At 45.4% G+C, this 13,600-nt stretch overlaps 1 protein-coding gene across 1 annotated transcript; it reads right to left on the reverse strand.

Annotated features, from left to right (window-relative positions):
- Positions 1-9,074: 9,074 nt before the first annotated feature.
- On the reverse strand, positions 9,075-13,600 carry KLF4 (Kruppel-like factor 4 (gut)). The gene is made up of 5 exons (XM_011948244.1): positions 13,325-13,600; positions 13,090-13,210; positions 11,455-12,427; positions 11,191-11,355; positions 9,075-10,154 (listed from the first exon to the last, which is right to left on the reverse strand). The coding sequence occupies exons 1-5, from the start codon at positions 13,327-13,329 to the stop codon at positions 9,979-9,981; spliced, it is 1,440 nt and encodes a 479-aa protein (XP_011803634.1). The 5' UTR covers positions 13,330-13,600; the 3' UTR covers positions 9,075-9,978.

Consider the following 13,600-nt stretch of genomic DNA (forward strand, 5'->3'; position numbering starts at 1 on the left):
CTCAAGTGATCCACCCACCTCGGCCTACCAAAGTGTTGGGATTACAGGCGTGAGCCACCACGCCCAACCAGCAAGGTGTTTTTGATCCTCTTGATTCCTCTAAGCTTCCCTTGGGCTGTTAGGATGAAGCCATCTGGGGCTGGCCTGTTAAGTAAATCCGATCTAGGTGCTGGTTGCTCAGATGCCAACTCAATGTGACCTTGGGCAAGGTCACAAATCCTTTATCTGGGTCTTTTCCTTGAGTTAAATGGTCTTGAAGATACTTTCCTTTTTCAAACATCTTACGTAATTTTATTTTATTTTTGAGACAGGGTCTTGCTCTGTCACCCAGGCTGGAGTACAGTAGAACAATCATAGCTCACTGCAGCCTCAGCCTCCTGGGCTCAAGGAATCTTTCCACCTCAGCCTCTTGAGGAGCTGGGACCACAGGAACATGCCACCACTCCTGGCTAATTTTGTTATTATTATTAATTTTTTTTGTAGAGACAGAGTCTCCCTATGTTGACCCTGGTTTCAAGTGATCCTCCCACCTCAGCCTCCCAAAGTGTTAGCATTAGAGGTGTGAGCCACCTACGTAATTTTACAGCTTCAGTCCTTGCAGTGTTACCCATTCCTAGGTGAGGCGGTAACAGTGCCTCAAAGGCAGGGCAATGGTCAATTCTGTGCACCGTCAGAGTCAGTTTATTTAGATGTATTCAGAGGTCAGAAAACTACTGTCATCCAGGCAAACTAGAAGAGTCTCAAGCTTGAAGTGGAGCAAACCAAATGGGTGGGTTTCACAGCACCCAAAGCTAAACCTTCCTGTTTGGGCAGACTGGCCCACTCAATATCCTAGAGTAGAAAGTACCCTCTTTTAGCTTTTATTTTATTTTATTATTATTTTTTGATACTGAGTCTCGCTCTGTCACCCAGGCTGGAGTGCAGTGGCACGATCTTGGCTCACTGCAACCTCTGCCTCCCGGCTTCAAACGATTCTCCTGACTCAGCCTCCTACTGGGATTACAGGTGCCCACCACCACGCCAGGCTAATTTTTGTATTTTTAGTAGAGATGGGGTTTCACCATGTTTGTCAGCCTGGTCTCAAACTCCTGACCTCAAGTAATCTGCCCGCCTTGGCCTCCCAAAGTGCTGGGATTACAGGTACTTTTTTCCCAGAGTCAATGGAGAGAATCACTTGGCAAGGAAGAGTTCACTAAAAGGAGATACCAGGATTTTGAGACAGAGTCTCACTCTGTCGCTCATGCTGGAGTGCAGTGGCGTGATCTCAGCTCACTGCAACCTCTGCCTCCCAGGTTCAAGCAATTCTCTTGTCTCAGCCTCCTAAGTAGCTGGGATTACCGGTGCACCCCACCATGCCCAGCTAATTTTTGTATTTTTTTTTTTTTTTTTTTTTTGAGACGGAGTCTCGTCCTGTCGCCCAGGCTGGAGTGCAGTGGCACAATCTCAGCTCACTGCAAGCTCCGCCACCTCCCGGGTTCACGCTGTTCTCCTGCCTCAGCCTCCCTAGAAGCTGGGACTACAGGTGCCCGCCACCACGCCCAGCTAATTTTTTTGTATTTTTTAGTAGAGACGGGGTTTCACCGTATTAGCCAGGATGGTCTCGATCTCCTGACCTTGTGATCCTCCCGTCTCGGCCTCCCAAAGTGCTGGGATTACAGGCTTGAGCCACCGCGCCCGGCCTAATTTTTGTATTTTCAATAGAGATGGGGTTTCACCATGTTGGCCATGCTGGTCTAGAACTCCTGATCTCAAGTGATCCGTCCACTTCAGCCTACCAAAGTGCTGGGATTGACTCTGCAAAGAGTTTTGTTCATTTGAGGGGTTTGTTGTGTGTTGAGGAAGGCAGGTGGATGTCAGGTGACCTACAGGAAGCAATTTAGAGACCACTGGGCATGTCCTCAAGGATGCCAAAATTTGGGGAAAGGAGAAATTTTATCCTTTCTTTGGATGAACCAGGATTTTGGTTAAATATTCAATAAATGATTACTTTTATTCAATTAAGTTCAGTAACTGAGGGTATTCAAGGACAAATCAAGAAACCTCCTAGTGCCCTCCAGAAGCTCATGTCTTTAGGGGAAGCCAGACCCATAAGACCTTATAATAAACTGGGTGCAGTGGCTCACACCTGTAATCCCAGTACTTTGGGAGGCCAAGGCAGGAGGATCGCTTGAGGCCAGGAGTTAGAGACCAGCCTGGGCAATATAGTGAGACCCCATCTCTACAGAAAAATAACAATGAAATGAACCAGGAGTAGTGGCATGTGCCTGTGGTTCCAGCTCCTCAGGAGGCTGAGATGGGAGGATCATTTGAGCTCAGGAGTTTGAGGTTGCTGTGAGCCATGTTTGCACCACTGCCCTTCAGCCCGGGTAACAGAGCAAGACCTTATCTCAAACAAACAAACAAAACACAGAGAGAAACCCCACATAATCTTGTAATACATAAGAATAAGTGTTTAATGCAAGATCTAAATAGAATGGAGGAGTATTCTTAAGAGCTGGGCTTTAAGAGATATATAGGTTTTTGTGAGGGTAGTAGGGGTCTTTCCAGAAGCAGTGGAGACTAGTATTGCAGGCAAGTTTCAAATGCTGAAACAGCCATGTGCACTGGGGGACCAGAAGTTGTTGAGCATGGCAGGTTTACCTAAGGAGGAACTAGATAAGGTCTTTTGTTATTGTTGTTGTTGAGACAGAGTTGCGCTCGTCACCCAGGCTGGAGTGCAGTGGCGTGATCTCAGTCCACTGTCACCTCCACCTCGAGTTCAAGCAATACTCCTGCCTCAGCCTCCTGAGAAGTTGGGGTAACAGGCTACTGCCGCCACACCCAGCCAATTTTTTTTTTTTTTTTTTTTTTGAGATAAAGTCTTGTTCTTGTCACTCAGGCTGGGGTGCAATGGCATAATGCCAGCTCACTGCAACCTCCACCTCCTGGGTTCAATCAATTCTCAGCCTCCTGAGTAGCTGGGATTACAGGCGCCTGCCACCATGAATGGCTAGTTTTTGTATTTTTAGTAGGGCCGGGGTTTTGCCATGTTGGCCAGGCTGGTTTTGAACTCCTGAACTTGTGATCTGCCTGCCTTGGCCTCCCAAAGTGCTGGCATTACAGGTGTGAGCCACCACACCTGGCCCTAGATAGGGTCTTGAACAAGCAGCTAGAAGCCACAACTAGGGAAATGACCATGTTAAATCCATATCCACTAAGTGCTGGCGACCATGGGAAGTTACAGAATAAGGGATGGGCTTGACCAGATCTATTTGACCAGGAGAGCTGTGTGCTGGGCCAGAGGTGAGACCAGAAACAAGAACTTCAGAACGAAAAGTATGAATTGTGGACATGGCATAGTGGCCCCAGCTGAAGAAACAGCTGCAGGAAACTCTGCCTTCCCCATATGTCTACTTTGACAAAGGAAATAGTACATTGATTGGGAGACAGAAAGTCTGAGGCTTTTGACTCTTCAACAGGGTTACTGGAAGAACCTGGAGTTAGCAAATCCTTTTGAATAGGGGTGGATCCTTTATACCTGTAGCCCTACCTGCCCAGCAGACTGAAACAAAGGTATTAGAAGAGAAGTGCTTTGAGTATGTCAGCAAGAATGAGAAGTGACAGCAAAATGCTAACCTGTAAAGGGAACCTGAGTTTCTTCATCCACATACTGGAGATGGGAGAGGAAAATCCCATCCCTACTTTGTAAGATTGAGGTAATATAGGGTGTCAGTACGTTGTAAGCCTCACAGAGCTGTGCAGAAGGGATTCTTATACACTGACAAAAAGTGACCTGGAGCAGGCAAGAAGCATGCTCGTCCCTACAGAGAAAATCTCTTTTATTTGTCATGTCTAAGAGATTATTCTTTCATAGTTTATACCAATTACTATCTCCTGGTCTTTTCAGCAAGTGTATGCAGGGTTTCTCCAATTTCTCCATAAAGTGATTTGCTCATTTCAGCTTTTAAATGGGTATATAGGTATAGCACCTGAGTGCATTGGTTTTGTATCATGGGGTTTTGGCCACTATTTAGTAATATATTGATCCAGTGCCAGTTTGTACAGATTCAAATATTATAGGTGAGACAGGAATTATAGCCCCACTTGACCTTCTGGTCTTCTCTGTCTCTCTAAAAAGCTAACTTTCTTATTTCTTGCTCTGTTTAGATTATATTATTGTAACATGTAAAATGGACATGAAAAAAAACATAACCAGCCTGGGCAACATAGGGAGACCCTGTCTTTACAAAAAACAAAAGCAGGCCGGGTGCGGTGGCTCACGGCTGTAATCTCAACACTTTAGAAGGCCGAGGCGGGTGGGTTACTTGAGGTCAGGAGTTCGAGAACAGCCTGGCCAACATGGTGAAACCCCATCTCTACTAATAATACCAAAACAAAAAAAAAAGAAAAATGTTCTGTTAGGTATCCTCAGATGAGATGTCAAAGGGATTTCTAACTGTCAATTTACTTTTTGCTGTTGTTAAATTGAATTTGTTTTTTTCCTCCTTTCCTTTAAGAACAAGTGGAGGCCACGTGTGGTGGCTCCACGCCTGTAATCCCAGCACTTTAGGGGACTGAGGCGGGCGGATCACTTGAGGTCAGGAGTTCGAGAACTGGCCAACAGGGCAAAGCCCCATCTGTACTAAAAATGCAAAATTAACCGGGCGTGTTGGTGTTTGCCTGTAGTCCCAGCTACTCTAGAGGCTGAGGCAGGAGAATGGCTTGAACCCGGGTGGTGGAGGTTGCAGTGAGCTGAGATTGTGCTACTGTACTGCAGCCTGGGCGACAGAGCAAGACAACGTCTCAAAAAAAAAAAAAAAAAAGACCAAGTGGAGAAAGACCTTTGGGCGAACGATTGCAACATGCTGACTCATCTAGGGTGTCAAGCAGACCGAAGCAATTCAAAAAAGTATATTATATCAAGGGCACCATGGAAAACAATTAAAAAGATGGGCTCCAGATGCACATGACTCCAGAGAAGCAATTTGACTAATATTTCTACCCCATGCACCCATTCCTCTCCAGCTAAGTTAACTGGCTGTGGTAGACTTGATTCCAGCCTGAAAGATCTTTCTGTGTATGCTAACATTTTAGCAGTTGCTTTCCCTCTGTTTTGACTGTGACCAGGAGATTAAAGAACCAGGTTCTTCAAACTGATTTAAGAATTTATTAGTTTTTCAGGAGATGGTGAGAAATTTGCTCAAGATTCACCTTTTTGTTTAAGTTAAAGTTTTCCAAAGGGAAACTTTCCAACTTTCATTTTAGTTTCATTTAATGTAGAAAAAACAGTTTTTATTTTCATGCAGTATTCTGACTTTAACAGTAGTTTGTGGTTTGTATTTTTTTTTCCCACAGGTAGAACATTCCGTGATATTTTTTACAGCATTCATTATGTAGACTGGTCTTGGAGGTTTTATATGAAATATTATTGAATGACTCTGCATGTGAACAATGAATGATAGTTTCATAAACATCCTTTAGGAGGCAGACATAGCTTCGGTTTAGCACTATAAAAACATGTCACTATACAATAGCCTGTAGAAGGTGTTAAGCAAATACAAAGAAGTAAAACAAATAGATAAAATGCAATACGTAATAAAATCATGAATAAAATGATAAGAATAATACATAAAGTAAAAGGGTTTATATGTGGGACTGGGTGGCGTTCGTGTCTGTATGAGAGAGACGGAAATGGACAAGAGTGGGTGAGGGAGTATCTAGGCTACAAATCCATCTATGTATGTATGTTGCGTTGAATGGAGCTTCAGAAGCTAGAACATTTAAAAGGACAGGTGGCTGACACAGGCTGCTAAATTTAGATACTTCCATTTGTTGAAGTACAACAGGTACCTCCGCTGCTTGTTTTAACATTTTCTCTGTGGACTTGCTTCTATAGCATAAAGACGGCCTCACTTGGGCTTCCTTATATGGAGATAAAGTATATGGAAAAATTAGTAATCTCCAACTGTGAAGAGCATTTCATGTTTCTAAACATTTTAACACTTTTTCAGTTATTTTATTTTTTATTTTTTGGTAGAGATGGGGTCTTGGTGTTCCCCAGGCAGCTCTCAAACTCTTGGCCTCAGGCAATCCTCCCACCTCAGCCTTACAGGCGTGAGCCACCACACCCGGCCTGGAACCATTTTTGGATGAAAAGAAATATTCCCCATGACCATCCTACATGAGATAGTGAAGGCATCTGTTTTGTTTTACAAACTGAAACAGGGTAGCAAGAGTCAAATACGTTTTGAAGCAGAAAGAATTTTATCAGAGGAGACATTGTGCTGGAAAATAGGTGGACTGAGAGTCTGTTGATGCGCGCAGGAAACGTCATCGTTAATCCTTTGTGTGTGTAGGCACACACGTTAAAATCAAAAGCAGTCAAATTAAGTGTCATAAGGAAAATATAATAAGCAGGCATCACAATTATTAGGTACTCCTTATTGTACAGTGTATAGACGGCTCCGTAACACCATAATGACAGTACGCCTAGGAGCCCACAGCTGATAGGTCCCAGAGTAAATAATTCAGTTATTGGTGTACGTTGAATAGTGTTTTGTTTGGTCACCATTCTGGGAAATCTTTTGTCATTCATTTTAGATAGTGAAGCTTTCTTTTTCAGGCTAGAAAAAGTTAATGTAGGCTGAGTGCTACGACTCATGCCTGTAATCCCAGCATTTTGGGAGGCTGAGGCAGGAGGATTGCTTGAGCTCAGGAGTTTGAGACCGACCTGGGCAACATAGTGAGACCCTGTCTCTAGAAAAATTTTTAAAATAAAATTAAAAATTAAAAAAATAGGGGTAGGAAGAGAGAGAGCATCAGGAAAAATAGCTAATGGATGCTGGGCTTAATATCTAGGTGATGGGATGATCTGTGCAGCAAACTACCATGGCACATGTTTACCTATGTAACAAACCTTCACATCCTGCACACGTACCCTGAACTTAAAAGCTGAAGAAAAAAATTAAATAAAAATTTAAAAATGAAGAAAAAGTTAACATAGAGGAATGTTAATCTGTGACATCAGAAAATTTCAAATAAATTTAAAATTCTTGATAATTTATGCATGTTTCTTCTATTTGAGATAATATGCACTTAGCAAATATAAAGATGGCATTTTATAGTCATTTTCATACAGCAACTGTGTGCCAGATGATTCTGTATAACAGAGGTGGATGATGAAAGCAACCAACCACAATTTAACAGAAATCTAAGAAATTTAAACTTAAAGGAATCTAAACATAATTTACAGAATAATGTGTTCTAATGAAGGCTTTGTGTTTAAATAATTTTAATGGCTCTTTATGTCTTCATTCTTATGAAAAAGTTTTTCAAACTTATTATAGCGGCTTTAGAATATTTGAAAACTGCAAAAAAGAAAATTTAGGCTGGGCATGGTGGCTTATGCTTGTAATCCCAGAACTTTGGGAAGCCTAGGTGGACAGATCACTTGAGGTCAGCAGTTCGAAACCAGCCTGGCCAACATGGTGAAACCCTGTCTCCACTAAATATACAAAAATTAGTTGGGTGTGGTGATGGACGGAGGCTGAGGCAGGAGAATCGCTTGAACCCAGGAAGTGGAGGTTGCAGTGAGCCAAGATCACACCACTGCACTCCAGCCTTGGTGACAAGCAAGAATCCATCTCAAAAAAAAAAAAAAAAAAGAAAGAAAGAAAAACAAAACGAAAATTAAAACTGAGAAAACCAGTATGAATATTTTGGCAGTTCCTTCTAGGGTTTTCTCTTAATTTCCTTTTGTTTCTCTCTCTCCTTCAAAGCACACATACACTTAAATGTACACAGTTGAATTGGTACTGTTTATACTCTTATATCCTGCTTTTTCCACTTAACATACCATGAGCATTTTTCCATGTCATTAAATATGCTTTGAATATGTTCTTGGCCACATAAAATTCCATCCTATTGATGCACCTGTTTTCTTTTAAGCTGAGACACATGCCATGCTTTCCAGTCATGCTGGACTCTCAAAAGCCAAAGAAAATACCTTGCGTTGATCTACCATAAGCCTCTTATAAATGTCCATTTTTTATTTCATTTAGTAAATGTACCAATGGTACAAATGCGCCTCTGGACACCAGATATAATCAACAGTTAATAAACACTCTAAAGAAAATGCCAGTGAGCAGTGAGCTCTATCCGCTTGATGATAAGTATTAGTCACTCACATCACTATTACAAGTATATAAGGTGTCAACAAGTGTCACAAATGCTTTTTCCATTTTGTGATAGCCCCAAATGAATTTCAATCTCTCAGCCACCCACCTCAAGAACTTCAGATTCTAACAGGGCAGTTTTAATATTAAAACTTCTAATATAAACGCTACAAACTTACAAAAACACCAACTTTGCACTTAGTTTTGTGAATCTGTATAATTTTAAAATTATTTCATTTCAGTTTGTTTGCCCACCTTCAATCAGGGGAACTGACTTAGTTTTAAAACAATCTGCCAGAAACTTTGGTTCTGACCTCTTTAGGGCTGTAACTAGTAGAAGCAACGTGTCTGTAAGACACACCAAGCGTAAATGAATCCTTTAATCCTCAGGAGGGCGCTGTGGAACTATGTTCTTAGGGTTGTCTGCTGTGGGAAGGTTCTTTTGTTACTCAAATGTGAGGGGCGCTGGGACAGGCCTGCACAGAAAACTTTGATATTTTTCTTTACTTTAAAAGACAAACCCTAAGGATTTTTTTCAGTATGAAACTGAAATGTATATATTTCATAAATATTTTCATAGTAAACTGAGCAATTTTAAGAATGATTAAGCTGTTTCTACTGGGAAAATCATAGGTAAGGAAACTGCTTTCATGTAGCTTTATGTACATTTGGAAAGAGAAAACCTGAACTGGGTTTTTAATCTTATAACTTTTAAACTCACAATATTCAAGAGTTCTCAGCCCTATATTGATAGTGTTTATTGTAAAACTAAATAGTTTTGTTAAAAAAAGGTATTTTAATTTGTTGACATAAAGTTAGCTTTTTTGGGCGTGCTTCTTACATGCCCTGTTACCCCTGTGTGTTTAAACCAAATATTGTTCGTATTTTTCCAGGAGAAAAACAAAACAATAAAAAACATTATTCAGATAAAATATTATAGGTTTATTTAAAACTTAATTCTCACCTTGAGTATGCAAAATACAAACTCCACAAAATGTTCATTTTACTTTGTAGTTTACAAATATACAAAATAGACGTTTGCTTAAATTTATATTACATATTTATTAAGGCAAGGAACTATATAGAAAAACACATTTGTTCTGCTTAAGGCATACTTGGGAATAAACCATTGTACAAATTATTGCACATCTGAAACCACAGTGCATAACAGACTGTCTGCATAAAAATGCTAAAGAAGTAAACCAGGTGTATTACCTGACTTAGGTCATAAATGTAGATCGGAAGACAAATATAGATTTTCCTTGTCAAAGTATGCAGCAGTTTGAAAACTTTGGCTTCCTTGTTTGGTACCTTTAGAACCAAGACTCACCAAGCACCATCATTTAGGCTATTTAAACATGTTTTCTGTACCTGAATTTCTTCCTCTTCTTCTAACATCATAATAATGGCTTTTAGAAGGTAAACAGAATACAAGGTGATCTTTTATGCTTATATTGCATCAATACACAATTCAAGGGAATTCTGGTCTTCCCTCCCCCAACTCACGGATATAATTTATACCCTGATATCCACAACTTCCAGTCACCCCCTTGGCATTTTGTAAGTCCAGGAATATAATATTCAAGTCGGATTTAGAATTGGAATGATAGAAGATCCAGTCACAGACCCCATCTGTTCTTTGATTTTTGTCTTTTGGATTCCTCATTTTTCCTGATTATCCACTCACAAGATGACTCAGTTGGGAACTTGACCATGATTGTAGTGCTTTCTGGCTGGGCTCCTTCCCTCGTCGGGAAGACAGTGTGAAAGGTAAAAAATACTGAATTCTCTTCTGGCAGTGTGGGTCATATCCACTGTCTGGGATTTAAAAATGCCTCTTCATGTGTAAGGCGAGGTGGTCCGACCTGGAAAATGCTCGGTCGCATTTTTGGCACTGGAACGGGCGGTGTCCAGTGTGTTTACGGTAGTGCCTGGTCAGTTCATCTGAGCGGGCAAATTTCCATCCACAGCCATCCCAGTCACAGTGGTAAGGTTTCTCACCTGTAAAGGCAAAAGAAAAAAAAAATTAACGCCATTGCTATATCAAAGAATGGGCCCTTTTAAAAACTGAAGGCCAGATACTAAACCAACTCTGACCCTATCCTAAAGGAATCCAGGAAAAGTCTTTATACCACTGACGGGCTGTATTGAATTCCATGTCATAAACAGGAATACATTCCGTGTCTTAAGTATTTGGTTTTGTTTTTAGGGGGTCAGTTAAGCACACAACCACCACCTACACCTATACTAATGTTTCACCAAAAACACACAAACACACCACCTAAACCTACACTAATGTTTCTTTTGAGTCAAGACATCTCAGTGGTGAAAATGAAATGTGGAAATTGTGATTGGTGGTGTGTGAAAACCAGGCAATCTTATTCCTACTACAATTGGGGATAAAAAGCCACAGGTGGCTAATTTTTTTTCTTTACCTTTACCTTACTGAATGCTAAGTGCCTACGTGACTTTGAGTACCTACTTACATTGACATGGAAATGCTCTGCAGTGACAATTCTAAATCAGAATCTCCCCAGCAATTTTGACCATCATATTCTTGGAATTTAAAATAAAACCTTCTGCTTATGGGGGAAAAAAATAAAAATGTAAATCAAAGCAAGTAACAAAAAATAAGTAAGACCGAATTGTTAAGACCAAAATTCAAAATAATAGAAAGGGAGGGTGAACCTGGGAAGGTAACATTAAAAACCTAGTTTAAAAAAAAAAACCATCATGCTTTTGCATAGCAAAGTATAATTTCTTGATTACAATGCCCAAGCTAGGAGAGGCCCACAGACCGCGGGGAATCTCTGCCTTTTAAAGGCCAAACAAAATTGCACATTCAAGCACAGATACCATCCATCAAGCAAAAGGCTCCTGGGAAGAAAAGTAGGCGCCGGTTTGCTGTCCTCCCCAGTGATCCCAGAGATCAAGGTGATAGACTGCCCTGGGAAGCCAAGGAAGCACTCAGGAGTGTCCACTGGTAGCCCCATAGGGCTGGAAGCTAACCCCTTCCTTCTGCAGTTTGTCCCCCTACCTGTGTGGGTTCGCAGGTGTGCCTTGAGATGGGAACTCTTTGTATAGGTTTTGCCGCAGCCCGCGTAATCACAAGTGTGGGTGGCGGTCCTTTTCCGGGGCCACGATCGTCTTCCCCTCTTTGGCTTGGGCTCCTCTGGCATGCAGGAACCGGGTGGCATGAGCTCTAGGGGTGGAGAAGGTGGGGTGAGCATCATCCCGTGTGCCCCGAGGGGCCAACACACACAGGGCTCCCCAGCCCGAGCTACAAATCCCCGGAACTGACCTTGGTAATGGAGCGGCGGGACTTGAGGCTGCATCTGGTCAGGCAGGAAGGATGGGTAATTGGGCCCCGGGTGGGGATGGAAGCCCGGGGGAAGCGGCAGGGCAGGGTGACAGTCCCTGCTGCTTAGCACTTCCTCAAGACCTAGGGTCGGGGTAGTCCTGCTGGGGAGCTGCCGCCCCAGGGGGAAGTCGTGTGCAGCCGGCCGGTGGCCATTGCTGAGAGGGGGTCCAGCGCCCAAGTGGGTGCACGAGGAGACCGCCTCCTGCTTAATCTTGGGGCACGTGCGCGGCGGCCCACCGTTGTAGGGCGCCACCACCACCGGGTGGCTGCCGTCAGGGCTGCCTTTGCTGACGCTGATGACCGACGGGCTGCCGTACTCGCTGCCAGGGGCGCTCAGCGACGCCTTCAGCACGAATTTGCCCATCAGCCCGCCACCTGGCGGCGGCGGCTGCTGCGGCGGAATGTACACCGGGTCCAATTCTGGCCGCAGAAGCTCGGCCACAAAGCCGCCCGAGGGGCTCACGTCGTTGATGTCCGCCAGGTTGAAGGGAGCCGTCGGAGGGGGAGCGGACTCCCTCCCATAGAGGAGGCCTCCGCCCGTGCCGCCCGGCGCCACGCCCGGGTCGTTCCCGGCCCGGATCGGATAGGTGAAGCTGCAGGTGGAGGGCGCGCTGGCAGGGCCGCTGCTCGACGGGGACGATGAGGAGGAGGCTGACGCTGACGAAGACACGGTGGCGGCCACTGACTCCGGAGGATGGGTCAGCGAATTGGAGAGGATAAAGTCCAGGTCCAGGAGATCGTTGAACTCCTCGGTCTCTCTCCGAGGTAGGGGCGCCAGGTTGCTACCGCCGCAAGCCGCACCGGCTACGCCGCTCTCCAAGTCTGTGGCCACGGTCGCCGCCGCCAGGTCATACGGGCGGCCGGGAAGCACCGGGGGAAGTCGCTTCATGTGGGAGAGCTCCTCCCGCCAGCGCTGAGGGGACAGGGCGGGGGAGGCCCGTCAGTGGTGGTCCCCTGTTGCCACCGGACATACTGACGTGCTGGCGGGCCACACGCGACTGCACCGCCCAGACATGGGGACTGGTCAGGCAGCAATCACCAGGGAACCCAGGGCGCCAGGGCTGCAATCTCGGCCCACACCCGGGTCGGAGAAGAGGTGATGCGTCTGTATCGCAGGCGTTATGTCCTGTCTGCCCAATTGCGTGTGAGTGAGCGCCACGGCTGGTCCCTCCCCCGCCAGGTCCCGTGGACGTCCCCGAAATTGGCACACCGAGGCTTTCTCGGTGCGCTCTCGCCACGGGGCCGCCTACGCGCTAAACTCACTCTGGCCCAGCCAGTGTCTGGGGACGCGGCCACCTCCCGCCCGGTGGCCCGCGCGCGCCCGCCCTACCGACAGGGCGCCCGGGGACTGGTGAAGACCCGGCTTGCGCCCCAGGCGGCTCCGCAGTGCTCGCACCACGGGAATGTACAGCTGAGCCAAGGGCACGGAAGCTATCCCGGGAAGGCTGCGGAGTCCGCGCGGTGGCCGCTCCTTACCCTCGTTCAGTGGCTCTTAGTGACCCCAGGGCTCCGCCCGCCCCCACCACACCCACGGAAACCCACCAGGCGTTCCCGGCGGCCCGGGGTGATACTCACGTTATTCGGAGCACCTGCTTGACGCAGTGTCTTCTCCCTTCCCGCCGGGCCAGACGCGAACGTGGAGAAAGATGGGAGCAGCGCGTCGCTGACAGCCATGTCAGACTCGCCAGGTGGCTGCCTGCGAGCCGGGCAGGGCGCAGAGACAGAGTCAGGGGCGGCTTTCGGCCGTCGTTCCGGCGCGTCCCACCGGTCCTCACCCCTCCCTGCTCCCAGCACCGCGCGCCTCACCTACCTCATTAATTCGGGGGCCCAGAAAGGTCCTCGGGAGCCCGAAGCAGCTGGGGCACCCGAACCCCAAAGTCAACGTAGAGAAGAAACGAAGCCAAAACCGAAAACCCCAAATTGGCCGAGATCCTTCTTCTTTGGATTAAATATAAATTGGAGGCGTCCTTTTTTAAAAGTTCCTTTGTATACAAAAGTTCTTGGAAAAGTTGTAAACTCAAAAACAATCAGCAAGGCGAGTAAGTAGGTCCGGTGGCTGGGCTGCGCTCTCTTCCACTCAGCAGCG

The sequence above is a fragment of the Colobus angolensis genome, unplaced genomic scaffold, assembly GCF_000951035.1.
Source record: "Colobus angolensis palliatus isolate OR3802 unplaced genomic scaffold, Cang.pa_1.0 Scaffold276, whole genome shotgun sequence".
Lineage (NCBI taxonomy): Eukaryota > Metazoa > Chordata > Mammalia > Primates > Cercopithecidae > Colobus > Colobus angolensis.

Coding starts and splice junctions, on each gene's coding strand:
- KLF4 (XM_011948244.1), bottom strand. Junction 12,428..13,089: donor AAGCAGGTGCTCCGAATAAC/GTGAGTATCACC, acceptor CTGTCCCCTCAG/CGCTGGCGGGAGGAGCTCTC. Junction 10,155..11,190: donor ACACCTGCGAACCCACACAG/GTAGGGGGACAA, acceptor TTGCCTTTACAG/GTGAGAAACCTTACCACTGT.